General features: G+C 38.2%; 1 protein-coding gene across 2 annotated transcripts in view; it reads right to left on the bottom strand.

Annotated features, from left to right (window-relative positions):
- KDM5B (lysine demethylase 5B) overlaps nt 1-24,985 on the bottom strand; it is a 166,483-nt gene that overhangs the window by 20,374 nt on the left and 121,124 nt on the right. For both annotated transcript variants that reach the window (XM_063453213.1, XM_063453214.1), the window contains exon 27: nt 10,114-10,377. In XM_063453213.1, coding sequence (XP_063309283.1) covers nt 10,114-10,377 — 264 coding nt within the window. The remainder of the gene's footprint in view (nt 1-10,113; nt 10,378-24,985) is intronic.

The following is a 24,985-nucleotide window of genomic DNA, read 5'->3' as shown; positions in this document are numbered from 1 at the left end:
TTCAGCATAACTTCAAGACATTACAGCTTACACTCAGGATGGACATGTTTGGACCTTCCTTCAGAAACCAGGACTTCGCAATTGGAAAAGTCATCTGTTGGTGCATGTTTGGATCACCCTAGGACTTCGTATTTGAAAAGTCACCCGTTGGTGCATGTTGCAAGACTTTATCCGTTCTTTAAAAATCTTTTATTGTATTTGATGTCGCTCTCGAAAGAGGGGGAGGAGCCTCATTACTGTGAATACTATACCTCCTACTTTCTTTTGATTGGTTAATGTTTTCACCTTTTTTCTTTACTGCTATGTGAGTTAGTAAAGAGAGTTAATGCAAAATACTCACCTCCTGTCATTACTAAAATTAAGATTATAAGTACACTAACGCTAGCATAATCTTCAATTCTACCAGATCCTACAGTAATCCATCTGCCATTTCTAGTACACATCTGCGGCAGTGGCTTTGCAGCAGTTAACCCCTTAAGGACACAGCTTCAGAAGCTTGTCTTACGCTTAATGACAAGCAATTTTTGCATTTTCTTGCTGTATGCGTTCAACTTCAATTTGCATCTCTCTCGTTTATTGCACCAACGCATATTATATACTGTTTTTTAGAGGACAGAAAGGGCTTTAATTTGATGTAACATATATATATATATATATATAAATGCTTATTTATTATTTAAAAAAATACAGAAAAATGCAAAAAAAATGAAAAAATGTGTGTTTTTTGTACAGTTTTTGCAATAATAATGTGTGCCTAATTAGTGCAGGTTAAAGAAAGTAATTAAAAATAAATTCATTTAGTTGTTCTGATTTACAGAATATATAATGTGTCTGGGATTTTCTGTTTTTTTTTTGGTAGTTACAGGTCACAAAGCACAAGGAGTAAAATACACTTTTAATATGGAGCGATTTTAGAATTTGGTATGTTTGTCTTGTAAGCTTAATAGCCATAAAAGAAAACAAAATTGCCACACAAAAGTATATATTTATATAAAGTAGACATCACAGGCTATTGTCCTAAGGTTGTTTTGACACTTTCTAAGTAGCCATTTCACCGCCAATCTCTGCTAAATATTGGAATAAAATTTAGTATTTTGGGGTTTTCGCACACAAACTTATAACAAAGAACTTCTCATTTGTATTTTGTAAAGTTGGTGTGTGCTATTCCTGTACAAGGTTTTATTATGTGTTCAGTTACTTCTGCTGAGTACAACGGTACCCCCATTGTATGTCTTTGGCACTATTTCGTGAAGCTACAGTGCCATATAGGAGACCTGTCCGTTTCAACATTTACAGTAGAATTTTGAGAGGCGGATTTAATGGGCCTATGCTTCAATTTGGGGTATTATAGCAGTTTGACTGTTCAAAAAAACCTCACAAAGGCCTACCATTTGTAAAAGTAGACACCTCAGGGTATCTCACATGGTGCATATTGTGCTTTAACATGCCCCCATTTTTTCACCAATATATGCCAAAGTATGTGGTAAAATATAATTTTGGGCATTTTTTACATATGGATTACATTTTTGCTGGGCATTTTGTACATTTCATATGTGCCACTAAGTTCAAACCCCCCAAATTATGCTCAGCTAAGCCTTCTGAGTAAAACAATATGCCCAATGTATCACCTAGACACTATTTTGTGAAGTTACACTGCTGTAAAAGAGACATAACAAGTTCAGGTTTTTAAGTGTGAATTTTCATGGAGGGTTTTGATGCGTCCGTGTCCCACTTTGGAGCACTTGAGCAGGCTACATATTCCAACTACACTATAAAGGCATACCATTTCTTAAAGAAGGCATCCCAGGGCAATTCAAAAGGCTTTTTTTGAACCTTTGCGTGGGATCATTTTTCCGCTAGCTTGTACCAAGTGTAGTGGTAAAAAGCATTTTTTCTGCCTTTTCGACACACAAAGTGAGTTTGCGCAGTATATTTTGCAAACCCTATGTGTAATACGACTGTATAATACTTCATATGTTGCTCAGCTATGTCGGCTGAGTACAGCAATATCCCCGTATGTACCTTTGCCAGGTATATGTGGACATTGAAGGGGCACATTTGAGACACAGCCATTCCAGTTTTTTTCAAACTTTGAATTTGTCCATGTCCCATTTCAGAGTATTTTACAAGGCTATATAGTCCAATTACTCCACAAAGGCATACCATTTCTTAAAGAAGACATCCCAGGGTAATTCAAAAGGCATTTTTTTGAACCTTAGCATGGGATAATTTTTCCGCTAGCTTGTACCAAGTGTAGTGGTAATGAGCATTTTTTAATGTATTTTTTTACTTTGTAAATCTTTTTTTACTTTGTAAAACTTTTTTTTTTACTTATTAAATGTTTTACATTTTCTTAACTTTTTTTACACTTTTACATTTTTTTCTAAACTTTTCTTTTACCGTTAATCCCTAACTAGCAGTAAGCAGCACTAACAGTAAATTCACCATTTTCCCATAACTCCCACCCACCCCAGCTAGCAAAATATATAATTATAAAATATTTAAATGAATTAATGAGGGTTAAAAAAATAAATAAAAGTGAATCCTGAGGGGTTAGAAAAAATTAGATCACAGTATAATACTGCGATCTGTATGTTGATCACTGTAGGCAGTGATCAACTGGCAGGGAAGGGGTTAATTTTTATTTAGACTGGGTAAAGGGGGGTGGTATTTTTTTTTTACTTAAACGTTACTAAAACAGTTAAAACATTTTTTTTACCTTTTTAAAGCTTATTTAAAAAAAAAAAAAAAAAAATTAACGTTTACCCCTAGTTAGCCTAACACCAAATTCCCCAATTCCCCACTAACTTCCACCCATCCCAGCTAGCTAAATATATAATTTTTAAATATTTAAAATTAATTAATACAATAAATGTAACCCCTGAGGGTTAAAAAAAATAAAAAAATCAGATGACATTAAAATGTATACCCTGCCAATTGATCACTGTAGTCAGTGATCAATTGGCAGGGAAGGGGTTAATTTTATTAAAACAGGGGAAAGAGGGGGTGGGATTTAACTTAAATTTTTTTTTTTCACCAGGGGGCAGGATCAGTGAAGATCCGTCTCCCTGCACTTCACACAGAACCCGGAAGTGCAGGGAGGCGGAAGGTAAGTACATTGAGCACATATGCTCGTTCTGACATGCTGTCAGAGCGAGCACCGGTGCTGGGGCAGCCCGATCGGGTGCTCCCGGTCTGCCTCTAATACAGAGGCAGACCGGAGCACCGTTAACCCCGAGATCTGGGGTTAACTTTAGTAAATGACGGAAATTTTCCGTCAACGGTCCTTAACTGAAGGACAAGGTTGACGGAAAATTTCCGTCACCGGTCGGAAAGGGGTTAAAGCCTGAGTTTGTTTACCAGATAATTTACAAATCTCAAACTTCAAAAATACAATATCCTGCCGCAATATAGAGAACTGTCTACAGATTACACAGCATCCAAATCTCCAAAAAGTGAAACAACTGCATAACAACTATTACACTGAACTAAGTCTGCCATTTTAATGAGGTAAATAAAACAAATCAGATTTTTTATTTTTATGTCCTCCTGTATACCTCAGATTACCTCCAGTTTATCGCCAGACTATCTCCAAGCACACACTGTGAAGCAGAACATAGAAGTAGCAACCCAGCTATATTAGCCAAGCGAATGACCACAACCCTTATATAATTTCTAAAAGCACCACCCACTAGGAATGTTTAACGCCTGGGTAGGCCTTTGCTTCTTTGCAAACAATAGCTAATTAACCAACAATCAATAGCAAGCACCTAGCTAATCAAATCAAATGCCTTACCAATTACCAACAAGAAATCAAACCTTGTGTAATCAGTAGCCTTTTACTATAGATGAATTTTACCCGTAACAGTATGTAGTGGTTCGGGTGTCTATAGCCTGTCCCTGCAGGCTTTTTAATATAAACACACACTGTGTGCAGCACTGGCGTTGGCTCATATGGGTGGGGCATTGTGATGTCACATGGTGGGCAGCGCATATGGGGGGTGGCGAAGGGCGGCAAAAGTTATATATCTCTCTCTCTATATATATATCTATATCCCTCTCTCTATATATCTATATATATCTATATATATCTATATCTATATATATCTATATATATATCTATATATCTATATATATATATATATAAATATATAAATATATATATATATATATATATATATATATATATATATATATAGAGAGAGAGGATACATATATACACTCACCAAAGCTGTATTCCTCCTTACCTCCCTCATCTATGTTAGTGCTGTTTAATTGAAAATGCATGTACCTTCCATGGGCTTATTTATTACTGTAATTCTTCCCTAATTGGTCCCTCAGAACCAGTACTGCCTCATTACATTCTGTAATGAATGATGCTGCTAGGCTGATTTTTCTCTCCTGCTGTTGCTCTCACACTTTGCCCCTCTGTCAATCCTGCACAATACTAACACCTACCTATAAATCTCTACTCTAGCCCCTGCTACATTTCTTAATTAATTTACAGCCCCTTCTCTCTTTCTACACTGCCAGTGACCTTCTTCTGCAATACTTCTCCCTGGGGGCTGTTTTCCTTTGAAATAGCCTGCCTACCCCCCTCAGACTATCCCCTAGTCTTTAATCATTTTATAAGTCCCTCAAAACCCATAACTTCAAAAAACGTATGGTCTCCCAGAGTAACTACCATTTCTCAAACCTGTCTTTTGCTCTCTCTAAACCCCTTAAGGACCAAACTTGTGGAATAAAAGGGAATCATGACATGTCACACATGCCATGTGTCCTTAAGGGGTTAAAGGGCCACACTCATCTTCCAGCTCTGCTACTTTCCCACCTTGTCACTTGGTTGCTATCCCCCACGCTGCCCTTCAAAATGTGTTTTTATATCCCACCTTCTCTAGATTGTAAGCTCGTTTGAGCAGGGTCCTCATCAATCTATGTGTTAATGCACTTGTGGCAATAACTACCTCAGCCCCCTTCTTCTCAACTAGATAAAACGAATCATATCCACTAAAATAACAGAAACAAAAGTTTTTTTTTCTGGGTTCACTGGTATACAATTTCTCACTGAAATATTTGCTGCTAAAAAAGGTTGATTCAATGAGAGAGAAAAAGGTTGATTCAATGAGAGAGAAAAAGAAACAAAAATTGAAAACCAAAAAGTGCATCTATAAATGTGAAACAGGAAAAATCTATTAAGACTTAACTTTTATTATAGTTCAATTAAAAAACTGTTCAATGGAATATAAAATCAAATATACGGATTAAGTTCCCTCTGTATTATAATGGGTAAAAGGTCCGGATAATCACAGTATATCCGATAGAAACAATATATATTTTATTGTTACAACGTGGTATTAATATAGAGCAGCTTAGAAGAAGTGGAGAGGAAAATAAAAAAATATATATATATATATAAAGAGAGGGAATAGTGTATCCATTTAGATTCCTTTTTCAACAATGTTAGATTAAAGGACCACTATAGTGCCAGGAAAACCTACTTGTTTCCTGGCACTATAGGGTCTCTAGGTCCCCCCCACCCTCAGGGCTCTATGGGGTGGAAGGGGTTAAATTTACCTATTTTTCCAGTGCCGGGCGGAGGACTCTCCTCCTCCTCATCAGCTGAATGCGCATGCGAGGCACGAGCCGCACGCCATTCAGCCAGTCCATAGGAAAGCATTCTCAATGCTTTCCTATGGACGCTGGCGTCTTCTCACTGTGAAAATCAGTGAGAAGCAAGAAAGCGCCTCTAGCAGCTGTCAATAAGACAGCCACTAGAGGCTGGATTAACCCATAGGTAAACATAGCAGTTTCTCTGAAACTGCTATCTTTATAGAAGAAAGGGTAAATCCTAGCTGGACCTGGCACCCAGACCACTTCATTAAGCTGAAGTGGTCTGGGTGTCTATAGTGGTCCTTTAAAGTTACTTTTCCTGGTGTTCAGATGGATACGTTCAAGAATTTGGAAGGAAAGAATAGAAGGGTCAGTGTTGTGAAAGTTTCTCACATGATTTGCCACAGGTGTTGAGATGTTTAAGCTTGTAATGGAGTTGACGTGCTGGAGAATTCTTCTTTGGAACTCCTAAAAGGTTTTTCCAACAGATTGGATTTTGCAGCTGCAAGTTATCAAATATACTATTCTGGTAGTGCTGCAGTTTGCGAAATCCCTTATCTTGTATGTCTTTTTGGTGTTGGTGCATTCTATTGTCTTTGATGGTGTGATCTATTTCCATGCTTTACAATATCCACAGCGGTATATCCCTTTCGTTTCTGTTAACCATGTTTGAGGGGATTTTGGTGGGTCAAGGTGGCTATGGACCAGTAAGTCGTGTAAATTAGATGCACGACGTGAAGTGATGCAGGGAAATTCTGGGAGGTTATTGGCTACATCTTTATAGTGGATAAATATCGGCCAGTTTTCAGCAAAGATTCTGTGAAGAGGGTGCCAAAGTTGGTCATAGGTACCTATGCATCTTATGGTTGATTTTGTGGGTTGTACTCTGTGGTTTCTAAGGATACTTGATCTATCCATCTTAGAGACTCGTTGAAATACTTTTTTAAGGATTCGGTTTGGGTATCCTGTTTTTAAGCAAATTTGTAGTTCTTTTGCTTTTTTTTTTTAGGAAAGATTCCTCACTTGAGCAAATTCTCTTAGCCCTCAAATACTGCCCGTATGGAATTCCAGCTTTGAGTTTATAAGGATGGTGACTGTTCCAATAAAGAAAATTGTTGCAGGAGGTTGGTTTCCTGTACAGTTCTGTTTGTAGTTCAACACCAAGTGTTTGTTTGATCTTAAGGTCCAGTAATTCAAGTTTGTCTTCACTGAAGACATGAGTAAGTTGTAGACCAATATTGTTGGTAGTGAGTTTGGATACCATTTCCTCAAATTGAGGGATGGAACCTGTCCAGAATAAGAGGATGTCTTTTATATATCGATGCCAGCGTAAAATGAATTCCTTAAATCCTATTGTTGTTGTTTCTATAGGAACTGTGGCTTCCCACCAGCCCAGATACAGGTTAGCATAACTAGGAGCACAAGCAATACCCATCAATGTGCCCCTAGTTTGCAGATAATATGTACCATTAAAAACAAAGTAGTTATGAGTAAGTATGAATTCCAAAAGTTCTATGAGAAAGATTTTTTGTAAACTAGTGAATTTTTGAGATTTTTCCAAGAAGAATTGGGTTGCCTTTAGGCCAGTGTCATGTGGGATGTTATTGTATAATGATACAACATCAAGACTTGCTAAAAAGGTGTATGGAGGGACCGTCAATTTTTTGTAAGTTAGTAAGGTCTGTTTGGTATATTGTATATATGAGGGTAGATCTGTTACGAAAGGATGGAGTATTTTTTCCATGAATCTGCTGGCTTGCTCAGAGAGTGAATTGTTTCCATAGACAATCAGTCTGCCTGGTGAGTTCACGGCATCCTTGTGGATCTTTGGTAAGCAATAAAAGGTGGCAACTGCTGGAGTGTTAGGTAGAATGAATCTGAATTAATCTTGAGAAATTAGGTCATTGTCTCTGGCTCGGGTTGGAATTTGTTTAAATTCATTTAGGTAGTTACTGGAAGTTTGTAGCAGCAGAATGTATCATCCAGATGTGACGTACAGATGTCAATGTATTTTTCTTTCTCTAGGTAACAATGTTACCCCCTTTATCAGAGGGTTTTATGATTAGATTTTTGTTAGATCTTAATTCTCTCACTGCTGAATTTTCTTCCTGAGACAAGTTCATGATTAATGGCGTAGTTATAGGTGGTAATTGCTCGATTTTATTAGAGGTCATTTGTATGAAGTCCACATTCATAACTTCCTTGAGATTAGGGGTATACCAACTAGGCTTTTCAAGTTAGTAAGAGATGGATCTTTATCTTGATCATCTAACATTTCCTTAGCCATACTGGTTTCTTTTCTTTTATGTAAGGCGCTTTATGTCAGTTTTCGCCCAAACAGATTGGTGTCCTTCAACCAATTAAACCAATCTGCACCCGGATTAGGCACAAAAGAGATGCCTTTATTTAAAAGTGAAATATGTGCTGTGGTTAAATTAAACTTTGCTAAAAAGGTTGGATCAGCCCACTGTGCACTCTTAAATGTTACCAGGATTGACATCAGTCAATTAGTCGTATGTCTGTAGTAGTAGTTGGCCTTTCACCATTAGTTCCATGATTGTCAACAACTAGTGTTTTCGTAGGAGTTAACTGCCCATTTACAATTTCATTAAATAAATAATCCCCCAGAATATAAAAATGAAAAACTCAATCGGCTAATTTAGATATAAAACCAACTCTCCACTTTGCATAACCACTCTTTGTATATTTATGGATATCATTTTCATCTCATGCAAGTCATCTAAAACATAGGCCAGGAAACCAGGCTTGATTTAACAATGTAACAATGTATTTCCTCAATCTAGTAAGCCCTGCAACACTTTCGCTTCCACAGTCATAGTACATCATGGATGTGCATGCAAAAAGTTAGTCTTGTTTGCAGAACACACAGACCGGGAATAAAAATAGTTTTTTACTATAACTATGTATATCTATCTATATCTATATCCCTGGTCATTACAAACACACATTTCATGGCTTTGTCATTAGTATAGTTCTTATAATAAATAACAGTGTTTCTATCAGTAGGCTTTTTGAAAGAAGAAATGCCCCAGGCCACTGTTCTTCCAGTTCCACACATAATTTTAGGAGTTCCCCCAGAGTCACTATCAGGTTCTTGGATACCTCTATATTCAAATTAATTTAAACAAACAATGTTAACATAAGGCTGCACAATTTTATTTTATAAATGTGAAAAAAATAAAGGGGTCTGAATACTTGTTGAATGTTTGTGTGTGTGTGTGTGTATATATATATATATATAAATATTTTTCATTTAATTTTCTTTCTGTACAATACAGTGTAGTGTAATATGTTGGTTTTTATTATTTAATGGAGAGCATAAACATTTACTGCAGCACTGTTGAATGTGTGTGATAGTGATTTTTTTTTTTTTTATATCTGTATATGTTTGCATTTAATAGACACGCGTTAGCAATAACTATGTGGACAATTAAATCGCTCTTTATTCCAAAAGGAGAACTACCTTTTTGTACATCAGCAATTTCTGTCACATTCCATTCAGTCGTCAGTTTAGCTTGTTGTCCAACTGGTTGCAAATTCCTAGCAAACTAGTTTCTATGGCATTCCACTACCTACTTGGTAAATTTGCATACATATAACATAAGTCTATTGTATGTGTCTTTGTATATTTGCATACACAGTCCAGATTGTCAGTCTGTGGGCTCAGACTGGCATCAGTTGGCCAGGGCCATCTTGTCATCACTGTGTTACCAGATCCTCATCAGTGGGCCAGATTGCTCATTGAGGCTCAATTCTCACAGGAGTGTCACAGATGCCCCAGAGGAAAGCATCTGTGGTGTGTGGTGTAAATAGACTACTGTGACCTGCATTGCTGGTAATGATTACTGCAATTGAGCAGTTTTTGTACCATCTGTCCTTAGTATTTTTCTGAAATAAAAGTATAATAATTAATAAAAGTCACTCTCTTGAAAGAACAGTTTGTGTGTTCCTGAGCCTGTACTACCTGGTTAAGTAGTTAATGAAGCAACGCTGATATTCATATGAAACCTATGGTAATAGTGTTTTAGAGTGCTTGGTGAGGGATACCAAAAAAATAAAATAAAAATAAAATAGTGGGAGTGGATCAAATAGAGAAAGAAGAATGGTTATTACAAGTTTCAACAAAAATAAAGGGAAGCCTTGGACCAACATATATTTATTGATCTCTGCAGATCATTGATATTTGCAGCACATTTTTTATTTTCTTCACAAATTATATGAAAATAATGTTGATAGCATTTCAAATGACTGAAATATAAACATGATCCTCAAAAATGCATCATATGTACACGGGCAGAATCTAATACAACAACTGACAGGGAGCCAAGATGGAGGTGCTCAGTTTTAGGAAACATCGGCGTGAATTTATACATTCATTAAAAAAAAATTTTCACAGCTCACAGATTTCTTCAACAAAGGGATAAATTACTCAGAATATTACAAACTGTTGGGAAAGACAGTCCCAATTTAACACTTCCTCACCTCATCTCCTTCAGGTTCGAAGCACTGTTCTGCTGGACAAACTGCATTGTCATCATCAGACTCGGATGTAAAGAAGCAAAGCGAGTCACAGTTAATGGTGTCCTCTGATTGTGGTTCTCGGCTACACAAGTCTGTTGATTGTACTACAGTCACCCTTTTTTTGCGTGATGAAGATGCCCTCTTCATTCTAACCTCTGAGCCTCTGTAATGTCTCTTCAACTTCCGAACTGTGTGGTCAGCTTTCTTTGTTATGTAGTTTAAAACCTTTGAAAAGAAAGCATATGGTATTAACTGTAGAGAGAACAAAACCGCATATGGAAAAATAATGCAATCAAGCGGTTCTAAACATACAATAAGGCCAAAGGTTGAGTGTTGAGTATCTGGAGTTCTCCAGATACTTTAAATGGCATAATTTTCCCTGTTGAGTATTTAATGTTTTTTTACTGTAATTTTAAAAAAATATTTGCATGGAGAAGTTTAAAGGGACACTCCAGGCACCCAGACCACCTGCTCATTGGAGTGGTCTGGGTGCCAACTCCCACTACCCTTAACCCTGCAAGTGTAATTATTGCAGTTTTTTTAAAACTGCCATAATTACCTTGCAGGGTTAAGTCCTCCCCTAGTGGCTGTCTATTAAACAGCCACTAGAGGGAACTTCCTGCTCTATAGCACAGGTTTTCTGTGCTAGAGCGTCGCTGGACGTCCTCACGCTGTGTGAGGACCTCCAGCGTCGCTCTATTCCCCATAGGGAAGCATTGAAAATCATTTTCAATGCTTTCCTATGGGGTGCGCTAATGCGCATGCGCGGCATTGCCGCGCATGCGCATTAGGTCTCCTCGGCCGGCGGGCGAGATCAGTCTCGCCCACCGGCCGACGTAAGCAGAAGGAGGAGTGGCGGGGGAGGAGTAAGCAGCGACGTGGGACATGTCGCTGCCTCTGGAAAGTCACTGAAGGGGTGGGAGGGAGAGGGACCCTCCAGTGCCAGGAAAACGGATCGTTTTCCTGGCACTGGAGTTTCCCTTTAAAAACCAACTATTGTGGAATGCAATATTTAACACATACAGTCTTGTCTTCTACAGGAACAATAAATTGAGAACAGCTGGAGGAGTTTGCAAAAGGTTGCAAATCCCCCCCTCCTCTACTTTCAGGAAATAAAACATGCAAGGAGCTTATTGCCAATTTCAGTAAGGTACATGATTGAGTTGGGAGGGATTTGTGAATTAAGCAGATTCTCCAGGTCCATCAAATTCAACCTTTCACCGAACTTTCCTTCCCATGGGTGGTTGGTTGACCTCTTGTCCTTTGTACGGTTCTGTGAAACCACTACAGAGTTAGAGTGCCAGAGACTACTTGGAGCCCCCTCAATGTAAGTAGTAAACCATTTTAGAATAGTATGACTTCTTACCTGAGGTCCCATGGGCTCCACTCCCTGCAACTGCTAGATCTACAGGAGTGCCAGAAAGTCTCTGACTAAGCAAAGCCCAACAGAGCAGGGCTTAACACATTGCTAAGATTAATCAGCTGACTCTCTCCACCAATGAGCTAGCCGTGTATTGCAGGAGAGGAGAGCCAAAGGAAGCTCATAAGCAGAAGCTTTGAGCTCTAATGTAGCTTTATACAAGGCAGTGAGAGGCATCTGGTGGTAAGAATTAAAATCGTTCTAAAATGTACCTACAATGGTTCCTGGCACCATAACCACTAAAGTGCGCTAAAATTGCTATGTTACTTGGACTGTTCCTTTAATTAACAGCATACTAGATAATGTTTGTACTGGCCCTGCATATATTTATGATATAAGACTTTTTCTTTTGGAAGTTATTTTTTATTACAATTATTGATTTAACCACTAAATAGCAAATGACTTGAGCAGATTTCTACAAACACACACAGTAGTCCATGCCAATCCTTTTAAATGGTTTATAGATCATTGGAAAGGGCATAGAAAAGGACCCTAAATTTCTTGTTTTAACATTCTGGGCAAGAGGCACAATACCTTTAAAATTCCCCATACACCTCTGACCAAAATGACTGTAGGAGAACCCATTCTTGAGTTTCTCCACCCCCAAGAGATGAGATTGAAAAAAAAAACAAAAGCACCTTTCAGATATAGGAGGAAGATACTACAAATGGTTTACTACCCTGGCCTTTTTCTGAGGTTACTCCATAAAAGGAGATTTCCCAAGAATGAAGCAAAATGTGAACATCCTGATTTCACTCTCTAAGGTACTCCGTTCACCTCCACCACACTGCTTTTCGCACTCTGCAACATAGATCATTAGCCTGGCCTCACCCACAGCAAAGATAATTAAAGTATCCAATATTCTTGAGTGATTCACACCAGCCTCTCTGCCTTATTCCTTGTTTGGTTCCCTTGTCAAGATGTATTCCTAACAATAATGTGGTCCTCCGCCCCCGCGGGCCTCCTCAAGCATTCTAAAGAGTTAGATAACACTTTATTCCTCCTAAGTCATCTGAGGAGGGTTGTATTACCTAAATGCTTTCCTATGGGGGTTTTCTCCTGATGCTGGACATCCTCATGCAGAGCGTGAATTGTCCAGCGTCGTTTATAAAGTCAAACTCTAGGAGGCAGTCTTAGTACATTGTAAACATTGTAAACATTGCAGTCTCTCTAAAACGGCAAAATATTACTTTGCAGGACTAAGTGGGACAGGGACATTGCACCCAGACCACTTCAATGAGATGAAGTGATATGGGTGCGTATGGTATCACTTTAATGGAACAGTCACTCTAAATATATGCAAACCTTGCACTAGAACTGCTAGTTTCAGTTCCCAAAGGGTATTTTCCTTTACATTGCATTGGCTTGACATGTCCTTTTTTCACCACATTCATAGCAAGTTATTAGGTATCCCTTAAGGTGGGCCTTATACAGTGTGATCCCTTGAGTCTGTTTGGTGCAGATATACTCCAAATACAAGCTCACCCTTTTTGTTCTATGAACTAATTTGGCTTGTCCAGAGGCAAAGAAGATTTTCTTTGTAGACAAATATCTTTTTGTCTGTGATTGGACAACCCAGAAAATCAAGAGATCTACATATTTTGCCAGCAGTTTTTAGATATATACTAGAAATGAATGTACTAGTGCTATATATGCCAGATATAAAGCTAAAATGTTTGCCGCTGCTTACACAGTAGGTAACCCACTACCTAATTATCACAACAAAAAATACATAAAGTAAGCTGTGCTTATGATCTCAGAATAATATGTGAAATTAGAAAAGCTACAATTTCTGGGGAAATTGTGTGAAGTGTTCTTGCCTCCACCAGTAGTCTACAACGGGAGTGGGCGGAGTAACTGGGCGGAGTGGCTGGAGTAACTGTGGAAAGGTTGGAGTGTGGTTCACTCACTCTACAGCTAGGGCAGAGAAGAGCTTTTAAATCCCTCGAACATTCCACCAACTGCCAACAGGAACGAATACATTTCAAATAGGGCAGAGAAGAGCGGTTAAAAAAAAAAAACTGCTCCAAATTGCTCACTTCACTGGCGGTTGTCATCTTCAAACGGTTGTATTTTAAAAACTAAAAATCCTACAGCGAAAAGCTTTATATTGTGAGAATTTTGATGCATAGTATGTCTCTGAAGTATTAAAAATGAAGGCACAGTCGCAGTTTAGAAATTGCCCTTCACATTTGAGCTGTCTAGAGTGGAGTTTCAATGAATGTCAATGGACGGCGTGAGTTGCAAACTAATGGTCATATTGTAAAAACTATCAGGACTATGGCTTAGACGTGGACATTACTAGTGGCAGCAGGGATAGCTGAACGTTTTGATATAAGATTTGTGTAGGTGGGCTTGAAAATGAGGGAGTGATGGCAGTTTAGAAATCATGTCCTGATTTTTCAGCTTTTGCCAGCTCCCACTCTAGTTTTGAACATTTTGCCATTCATTACTATAGGACAAATTTCGCCACAAGAACGACGATATTCCATGAACCATTTGTCGAAATGTTCCGAAAGGGCTAAAGGAATGTATAAAACCTGGGCATAATCCGGGAGGCTGTGGAAATATGCCTATACATGACAAAGAGAGAAGCTCATTTCTAAGGGAGGATACTAGGTTTCAACTGAGTATCAAGCAGAATCATTAACACTGTTGCATAAACGAATTTACAATAAATATTCATGAAAATATCACAAGCGCAGCTAAAATTATTTTTATTATTCACTGTTGTCACCACTGCAAATATATTAAACAGAATAACTGAAATATCACATAAGTATTCAGACCCTTAGGTCAGTTGAAACACATTTAACTGTGACAACATCCTCAAGCCTTTTTAGCTATGAAGAATCAAAGCTTTGCACACCTGGACTTTGGTAGTACCTGCCATTTGTCAGCCATTCTCAGGTCTCTCCATAAATGTCTGGTCTCTGGCAGGGCTCAAATATATTCACAAAATTGGCAATGAGCCATTCTTGCGTTGTCTTGGCGGTGTCCTTAAAGGGACACCCCATGCACCCAGACCACTTCTGCCCATTGGAGTGGTCTGGGTACCAACTCCCACTACCCTTAACCCTGCAACTGTAAATATTGCAGTTTTCATAAACTGCAATATTTACATTGCAGGGTTAACTCCTCCTCTAGTGGCAGTGGCTGTCTACTAGACAGCCACTTCCTGGTTTCATAGCACAGATTTTCTGTGCTATAGTGTCGCTGGACGTCCTCACGCTATGTGAGGACCTCTAGTGTTGCTGAAACCTCCATAGGAAAGCATTAAAAGCATTTTTCATTGACACGCATGCGCATTAGGCCTCCCCCACCACCGGCCGCAATGGGTCTCCCCTGCCGGATGACGTGACGTCGGCGGGGGAGGAGTGTGGGCGGATCCTGAACCAGCGCCGAGGGACATTAGCGGTGGACTCAAGTAAGTCACTGAAATCCAAAACGGATTGTTTTCCTGGCACTGGAGTGTCCATTTAAGGTCATGGGTTCCTGAGCACTGTGGACCAGGTTTTTATTGAAGGGATTCTATAGTGCCAGGAAAACAAAGCCATTTTCCAGGCACAATAAAATCCTACAGAGCCCCTCTCACTTGTGCTCCCTCTCCAACAGCGCTAAAGGGGTTAAAACCCCTTCAGTCATATACCTGAATTCAGCACAGAGAGACAGGCTCCGGCCACGCTTCTCGCTCGTCAATCGGCGAGGGGACTTAATGCGAATGTGCAGCAATGGCCATGCTCGCATTAGGGAATTATGGATGCCACTGTGCTTTTGTGATCGTTAAGTGCAGCTACATTTCTTTGTAGCCTTACTAAATCTGTTGACTAAAGAAACACCACATCCCCAAAGGCAACAGACGCTCAGACTCAAGCAAGTGGGTAGAAGTTCAAGTTTTATTTCACCCGATAATAAAATCGTCAGTATAGCATAGTGGTAACAGCCAGTGTGAAGGGAAGGAGACTCTTATGTATCTTTCCAATATCCAACTCACTGAAACACTCCCCAAACAAAGTTAATCCCACCAGTAGTAGAATAATCCCAATAGATACCCGCTCTAAGGTGATCAATATTAGTCACAACAATGTACTTGGCCAAGTTGTAAGGATATGTAGAAGTGTGGTCGTGTCTTTAAATGTTGCCAATATGTGGTTTAAGGTGATAGTTTTCATTCAAATGTTACTGGCAGAACCTACAGGTTTCATCATTTTATTAAGTGCAGAGGTAGGGACATAAACAAAAAATAAATGAAAAAAAATATGTGAAACATACTGGATATCTGAATTATGTACTAATACCACTGTGCTCTACTGACAATTTTATTAACAGATGCAATAAAGTTTGAACTTTTATATTCCTGTGAGTCTGGCGTCTGTTCCCTCATTACTGTGCCTTAACACAATCTTGTCTCTGAGCTCTGTAGGCAGTCCCTTTTGACCTCATCGCTTAATTTTTTCTTTGAAATCGTCCTGCAACTGTGAGACCTTGTATGTACCTGGTGTTTACCTTTCTGAAGCATGTCCAATTATTGGAATTTACCACAGGTGGTCTCCAATCATAGAATCATAGAATGTGACGGCAGATGAGAACCATTCGACCCATCTAGTCTGCCAATTTTCTACATACTTTCATTAGTCCCTGGCCCTATCTTATAGCTAGGATAGACTTATGCCGATCCCACGCATGCTTAAACTCCTTTAATGTGTTAACCTCAACCACTTCAGCTGGAAGGATATTCCATGCATCCACTACCCTTGCAGTAAAGTAAAACTTCCTGATATTTTTAAACCTTTGCCCCTCTAATTTAACCCCTTCAGGACGGGTGACGGACGGGGTCAGTCATCCTGGGGAGACCCTTAACATCGCGGGGTTAATGTTGCTCCGGTCTGCCTCTGTATTAGAGGCAGACCGGGAGCACCGGCTCGCAGGCTGTCAGAGCGAGCACATGTGCTGCAGGGACTTACTGCACCTCCGGGTTCTGTGTGAAGTGCAGGGAGACGGATGACTGCTGATCTGCTTGCTGTTAAAAAAAAAATAAAAAAATAAAGTTAAATTAAAATCCCACCCCCTTTACCCATTTTAAATAAAAAAATAATCCCTTCCCTGCCAATTGATCACGGACTACAGTGATCAATTGGCAGGGTATACATTTTACTGCAATCTGATTTTTATTTTTATCCCCAGGGGTTAATTTTATTTTATTTTAAAAATATTAAAATTGTATATTTAGCTAGCTGTAGTGGGTGGAAGTTGGTGGGGAATTTGGTTTTAGGCTAGCTAGGGGTTAACGTTAAAAAAAAAGAAAAAAAAAAGTTTAATAACATTTTTTTAAAAAAGTTAAAAAAAATTCCACCCTCTTTTACCCAGTCCTTATAAAAATTAACCCCTTCCCTGCAAGATGATCCCTACCTACAGTGATCAAAATACAGACCACAGTATTATACTGTGATCCGATTTTTATTTTTAACCCTCAGGGGTTCAATTAATTTAATTCATTAATTTAAATATTTTAAAATGAAATATTTTGCTACCTGGGGTGGGTGGGAGTTATGGGAAATTGGGGAATTTACCGTTAATGCTGCTTACTGCTAGTTAGGGGTTAACAGAAAAAAAAAAAAAAAGTTAAGAAAGTTTAGAAAAATTAATAAGCAAAAAAAAAAAGAGTTTAAAAACTAGTTTAAAAAAGTAAAAAACTAAATTTAAAAATGCTCATTACCACTACACCTGGAACAAACTAGAGAAAAAATGACCCAACGCTAAGGTTCAAAATACGCCTTTTGAATTACCCCAGGGTGTATTCTTTAATAAAATAGTAAGTTAGAAAAAAATGTGAATGTCTGTGTCTCAAATGTGCCCCTTCAACATCCACATATACCTGGCAAAGGTACATACGGGGGTATTGCTGTACTCAGCCAACATCGCTGAGTAACATATGAAGTATTATACAGTCGTAGCACACATACAATTTGCAAAATATACTGCGCAAACTCACTTTGTGTGTCAAAAAGGCAGAAAAAAAAACGCTAATTACCACTACACGTGGTACAAGCTAGCGGAAAAATGATCCCACGCTAAGGTTCAAAATATGCCTTTTGAAATACCCTGGGATGTGTTCTTTAAGAAATGGTATGCCTTTATGGTGTAGTTGGAATATGTAGCCTGCTCAAGTGCTCCAAAGTGGGACACTGACGCATCAAAACCCTCCATGAAAATTAAAAAAAAAAACCTGAACTTCACAAAATAGTGTCTAGGTCATACATTGGGCATATGGTTTTACTCAGAAGACTTAGCTGAGCATAATTTGGGGGGTTTGAACTTAGTGGCACATATGAAATATACAAAATGCCTAACAAAAATGTAATCCGTATGTAAAAAATGCCCTAAATTATTTTTTACTACATACATGTTTTCATATTGGTGAAAACATGAGGGCATGTTAAGGCACAATATGCGCCATATGAGATACCCTGGAGTGTCTACTTTTACAAATGGTAGGCCTTTGTGTTTTGTTTTTTTTGAACACTCAAACTGCTATAATACCCCAAATTGAAGCATAGGCCCATTAAATCAGTCTCTCAAAATTCTACTGTAAATACTGAAAAGGACAGGTCTCCTATATATCACTGTAGCTTCACGAAATAGTGCCAAATACATTCAATGGGGGTATCGTTTTGTATCTGGTTTTGTACAGGAATAGCCCCCACCAGCTTTACAAAATACACATGAGAAGTTCTTTGTTATAAGTTTGTGTGCCAAAAAACACAATTTTACTCCAATATTTAGCAGAGCTTGGCGGTGAAATAGCTACGTAGAAAGTGTCAAAACAACCTTAGGTAAATAGCCTGTGATGTCTACTTTATATAAATATATACTTTTGTGTGGCAATTTTGTTTTCTTTTATGGCTATTAAGCTAACAAGACAAACATACCAAATTCTAAAATCGCTCCACATTAAAAGTTTATTTTACTCCTTGTGCTTTGTGACCTGTAACTACCAAAAAAAAAAAAAAAAAAATCCCAAACACATTATATATTCTTTAAATCAGAACAACTAAATTAAATTTTTAAATTACTTAACCTGCACTAATTATGCACACATTAGTATTGCAAAAACTGTACAAAAAACATTTTTCTGTATTTTTTTTATAATAAATAAGCATTTATATATATATATATATATTACATCAAAGTAAAGCTCTTTCTGTCCTTTAAAAAAAACAGTATATAATATAATATAATATGTGTCAGTGCAATAAATTAGTAAAATTCAAATTGCAGTTGAACGCAAACAACAAAAAATGCAAAAATTGCTTGTGTCATTAAGCGTAAGACAAGCTTCTGAAGCGGTGTCCTTAAGGGGTTAATATGTCCTCTTGTTGTGGTAATTTTTCTTCTTTTAAATATAGTCTCCTCCTTTATAGTGTTGATTCCCTTTATGTATTTAAATGTTCCTATAATATCCCCAGTCTCATCTTTCCTTCAAGCTATACATGTTAAGTTCCTTTAACCTTTATTCTAAGTTTTATCCTGCAATCCATGAACCAGTTTAATAGCCCTTCTCTGAACTCTCTCCAAAGTATCAATATCCTTTTGAAAATACAGTCTCCAGTACTGCGTACAATACTCCAAGTGATGTCTCACCAGTCTTCTGTACAATGGCATGAGCATTCCCTCTTTCTACGGCTAATACCTTTCCCTTTAAAACCAAGTATTTATCTGCCTACCTTTAAGTCATCAGAAATAATTACCCCTAAATCCCTTTCCTCAGATGTTGAGGTTAGGACTATCAAATATTCTGCACTATATATCTTGCACTTATCCACATTAAATGCCAGTTGCCATTGCCACAACTCTGACCATTTTTCTAGTTTACCTAAATCATTTGCCATTTGGCTTACCCTCCTGGAACATCAACCCCGTTACATATCTTAGTATTATCAGCAAAAAGACATACCATACCTTACCATCAAGACCTTCTGCAATATCACTAAAAAAAATATTAAAGAGAATGGGTCTAAGTACAGATCCCTGAGGTACCCCACTGGTGACAAGCCCATGCTTCGAATATACTCCACTGACTACAACCCTCTGTTGCCTGTCACTCAGCCACTGCCTTACCCATTCAACAATATTGGAATCCAAACTTAAAGACTGCAGTTTATTGAAAGTGCAAGACTGCATTTTACATCCTGCAGTGAAACACCTACCACCCTCAGGTACTGACTGAAGCTTGGAAGATACTCCACATCATGTATTCCCGGATTGCTAACATATTCTCATGTGTTACTATAGATGTATTACCAGTTATACCTGTAGTTGCCACTGTAATTTTCTGTGCATGCAGTTTTTACTATAGTCTTTTAATGTTTCTGACCAATATTTCATGTACACAATTATTAATATTTTGGGTGATAGAATTTGGTTGCTAAACTTTTTCAATAATACATAAACACATGGCTACTTAACCCCCCCTCCCCCTCTCCATTTCTCCTCCCCAGTTGTAAATACCTTCATATGACTGTTCTATCTCATTCTCTGTTATTCAGGCCTCACTCAGTGAAAGACTGCATTTTTTGCCCCACCTCTCACCCAGGCTCCCCCTAAATATATAGCATGCTCCTCCAGCTGTTTGAGATTCTCACTCAATTACTTCTTCATTCCTTTTGTATTTTACCAATAGCTGCTTCTCTGTTAACTCTTTCAGCCATCACCTCCAAACTTCCCCTGCTACTTTTTGTCTCAAATCCCCATGGTATCCTTTAGATTGTAAGCTCACGGGCCATCTAGCCAAGCACTTTGTATAAAAGAGCTCCAATGGCTAGATATCAGCTTACGGGCAGGGCTCTCTCTACCTCTTGTATTTGACTGTGTATATTGTACAGCGCTGCGGAATCTGTTGGCGCTTTAGAAATAGCAGTAATAAATAAATTGATAAGCCTTCTATGTGCAACAGTTTCAAAAGCCTTACTGAAATCTAGGTAAGCAATATCTACTGCACCACCCTGATCTATTTTTATAGTTACCCAATAAAAAAAAAAACAACAAGATTAGTTTGGCATGATCTCCCTGAAGTAAACCCATGTTGTCTCTGATCTTGAAATCCATGTGATTTTAGATGTACAACAATCCTATCCTTAACATGGTTTCAATTACTTTCCCCACTAGTGAAGTAAAGCTTACTGGCCTATGGTTGCCCGACTCCTCCCTATTACCTTTCTTGTAAATGGGCACAACATTCGCTAACTTCCAATCTTCTGGGACTACTCCTGTTATCAATGATTGGTTAAATAAATCCGTTAATGGTTTTGCTAGTACACAACTAAGCTCTTTTAACGCCTTAAGACCGCAGCCAAATGTACAAGTTGTGAACGAAACAAAACGTAAACAAAACCTGGTATTTGCGCTATATGTCTGTCCAACCGTAATTCACCTCTTTCATATTAAATGCACCCCCCTTATTATATATCATTTTATTCAGGGGAAACAGGGCTTTAATATCAAATATTTAGCTATGAAACATAATTTAATATAAAAAAAATGGGAGAAAATAAGATTTTTTTTATTTTCTTAGTTCTACATGACATTTTAACTGTCAATGTCATAATACTGTTTGCTTTTACTGCAATAAAATACACATATTTGTATTCAGCAAAGTCTCACGTGTAAAACAGTACCCCCTATGTACAGGTTTTATGGTGTTTTGGGAAGTTACAGGGTCAAATATAGCGCGTTACATTTGAAATTGAAATTCGCCAGATTGGTTACGTTGCCTTTGAGACTGTATAGTAGCCCAGGAAATAAATTTACACCCATAATGGCATACCATTTGCAATAGTAGACAACCCAAGGTATTGCAAATGGGGTATGTCCAGTCTTTTTTAGTAGCCATTTGGTCACAAACACTGGCCAAAGTTAGCATTAGTATTTGTTTGTGTGTGAAAAATGCAAAAAACGCCAATTTTGGCCAGTGTTTGTGACTAAGTGGCTACTAAAAAAGACTGGACATACCCCATTTGCAATACCTTGGGTTGTCTACTATTGCAAATAGTATGCCATCATAGGGGTAATTTTCATTCTTGGGCTACCATGGGGTCATAAAGGCAACGTACGCAATCTGGCGAATTTCAATGTGAAAAAAATGAAACAAGCCTTATATTTGACGCTGTAATTTTTGAAAACACCATAAAACCTGTACATGAGGGGTACTGTTGTACTCGGGAGACTTCGCTGAACACAAATATTTGTGTTTCAAAACAGTAAAAAGTATTGCAGCAATAATATCGTCCGTGTAAGTGCTGTTTGTGCGTGAAAAATGCAAAAAACTTCACTTTTACTGGCGATATCATCGTAATACATTTTACTGTTTTGAAACACTAATATTTGTGTTCAGCGAAGTCTCCCGAGTAAAACAGTACCCCCCATGTACAGGTTTTATGGTGTCTTGGAAAGTTATAGGGTTAAATATAGTGCTAGCAAATTAAATTCCCTATACTTTCGGCATGGGTTGTCAGGCAGGTCCCGCTAAATGTAATTAATTAGGATACCTAATTATGTAAAATTATTACATAAATATATGTGTAGAATTAATATATGTATATATATACATATGTGTATATATATATATATATATATATATATATATATAATTTTTTTAAATATTTTTATTTATATATAGGTATATATAGTGATATATACGTATATATTTATGGATATAGATATATATTATTTCGTTCTATGTGTATTTTGATATAAATATATATATATATATATATATATATTTTTTTTTTTTTTTGTCAATCTTTCTTTTATTGAAGCATATAAGATAGGGTACAGAAGAAAAGGAGGGAAACGTATAAGTGGGTTACAGTTGGGGGTTAAGACATTGTCAGCTTTGAAATATTACATTTCCGGAATGGCGATGCTTCATTTTTCTTTTTTATCTTGTCGTTTAGCAAAAACATAGTAGAATCAAGAGCCATGCCTATCTAATTAGGCTGCTAAAGGAGAAACAGTATACAATTCAATTTCGTAGAAAACAACCGAACAGAACACAACAAAATACAACCAAAGTAGCGTTGCAGATATTCACAGAGTATAGTAGGCTGCTTATGTTCTAGAGGTAAACAGGGGGATGCTAGTAACTATATATAACAAACAAAATTAGTATTCTTTCTTATACCTTGTGCGTTTTGCACTCGTGAGTGCTCAGTGCTAGGGAACCGGTTATGTCGAGTGTATTATTACTAGGATACAGCTATTATACTGTAAATAGCCATGCAAGTTAGCTCACCATTAGTGCATCCCTGGGTGCAGGGCCGGCGATAAGCCTCACCGCAGTGGCACTAGGCAACAAAAATGATTAGCAATGTAAGAGCATCCTTATTGTGGTAGCCTGTGATCATGTACTTGAGCTGCACATTTTAAAACTGCAGTATGTCACATAAGATTTACGTTCCTACCAAGGTAGGCAATAATGGTACAGACTGTATGCTGTTCAAAGTTAAATCTTACACGTTATAATACTTAGCAACTTTGTACTAGCTATCCTAAAGATTATAAGACACCAGTGTCCAGGTATTGAGGCATATGCAGAAATGAAAGACAATTAATAAAAGAAAAGGACATAAAACTCAAAATATGGTGCATGGCGTTTAAGGGCTAGAGCAGCTGCTCAGATCGTTAGGTGGGAAAGTCCAGCACAGTGCCAGTCCAACAAGGTAGCTGAACCGATTCCGTCAGGAGGCAAGGTAGCTGTGTCGCTGGGAATGGTAGCACTGGCCTATTCTGTCTGAGTCCTTGGAAGCATTCAGCCGATGCCGGTCAGGATCAAGGCTGGTGTCGGACGGGTGGATGGTCGGTTGTTCGGCAGTGTAGTGAGATAGACGTCAGTCCGTGGGGTAAACGTGCAGAGGAGTTGAGTGCGGTGAGAAGCTTCTCCCCAGCTCCAGGCTTTACATTGGGCCCCCACCTCGTGTCCACAGACTCGGGTACCTCTCTGGGCCGGGTCTTTCCCTTTATGGGCGCTGTGGAGGGATCTGGTGGTTCTCCGCCGCCGGCGGCGGGCGACCCTCCTGCGGTGTGGTCGGTGGTTTGGAGAGAATCTCCTGTTGGGCCTCTGCCTAGAAGGGCACTCCGCCATAGAAGAATTGGCGGCCATGTCCGGGATCTGCCCTCTCCGGCTCGCAGTCTCCCGCTTCCCCACTACTGCAGGTTGGTTGGGGGTTTGTTGTAAACGCAGCTGCTCCAGTTTTTCCCAAAAACTATTCAGCAGAGCATCCAGGCGTTCATGGAGGGGCTGAGTTTCTGCAGGCTCCGTGTTAAGAATTGTGGTCGCCATTTTGCGGTTTACAGCCTGCTGGTGCGGAGCCTGTTGTGGAGTGCCGTCGGTTTTTGCATCGTTTGTGGGCTGATGGTACATGTCGATGGGGACCGGGATAACCCCCGCCGGTCTTGGGGGGGGGGAGGGAGGTCCGATACTGCGGGTGCTGCGAGGATCGGTGAGCTGGGAGAGCGGCCGCCTCTCTCCAGCTCTGCGAGTTGTAGGCCTCGGCCCTCCGGTTCAGCATCACAGCGGGCATGTAGGCGATCACGGTGTCTCCCGGTACCCCTGCTCCTGTGTGACAAGGCAGGGTGAACTGGGGTGCAGAAATTGTAGATTACCCCCTGATTTTTGCTTAAAACCGGGATCGGGCTCAGGAGCTCTCAGTGAACGTGTCTGCTCAGCTCCCCGGTCAGGCTCCGCCCCAATATATATATATATATATATATATATATTAATATCACAATACAGTTAGAACGAAATCTATTAAAACACATCTATATATTTAATATTTTATTTTTCATTATTTTTTTAATTTTACTTTTTTTTTTAGATTATATAGAAATATATATATATATATATATATATATATATATAACCATAATTATATATATTTAATCAGTATCAGTCTACGTGTAATTTGATATTAATATATATATATTAATATTAAAATACACCTAGACGGTGTATGTGCGTGTGTGTATATGTATATATATATATATATATATATACTTAGATCATATATATATGATCTAAGTATATATTTATTTATTTTTTTACTTTTTTTAGCTCAGCTCCCCGGTCAGGCTCCGCCCCAATATATATATATATATATATATATTAATATCACAATACAGTTAGAACGAAATCTATTAAAACACATCTATATATTTAATATTTTATTTTTCATTATTTTTTTAATTTTACTTTTTTTTTAGATTATATATATATATATATATATATATATAACCATAATTATATATATTTAATCAGTATCAGTCTACGTGTAATTTGATATTAATATATATATATATATATATTAATATTAAAATACACCTAGACGGTGTATGTGCGTGTGTGTATATGTATATATA

This window comes from Pelobates fuscus, chromosome 1, assembly GCF_036172605.1.
Source record: "Pelobates fuscus isolate aPelFus1 chromosome 1, aPelFus1.pri, whole genome shotgun sequence".
Taxonomy (NCBI): domain Eukaryota; kingdom Metazoa; phylum Chordata; class Amphibia; order Anura; family Pelobatidae; genus Pelobates; species Pelobates fuscus.
Note: the sequence above shows the minus strand (reverse complement) of the source record. Positions and strands in the feature narration are given on the sequence as shown.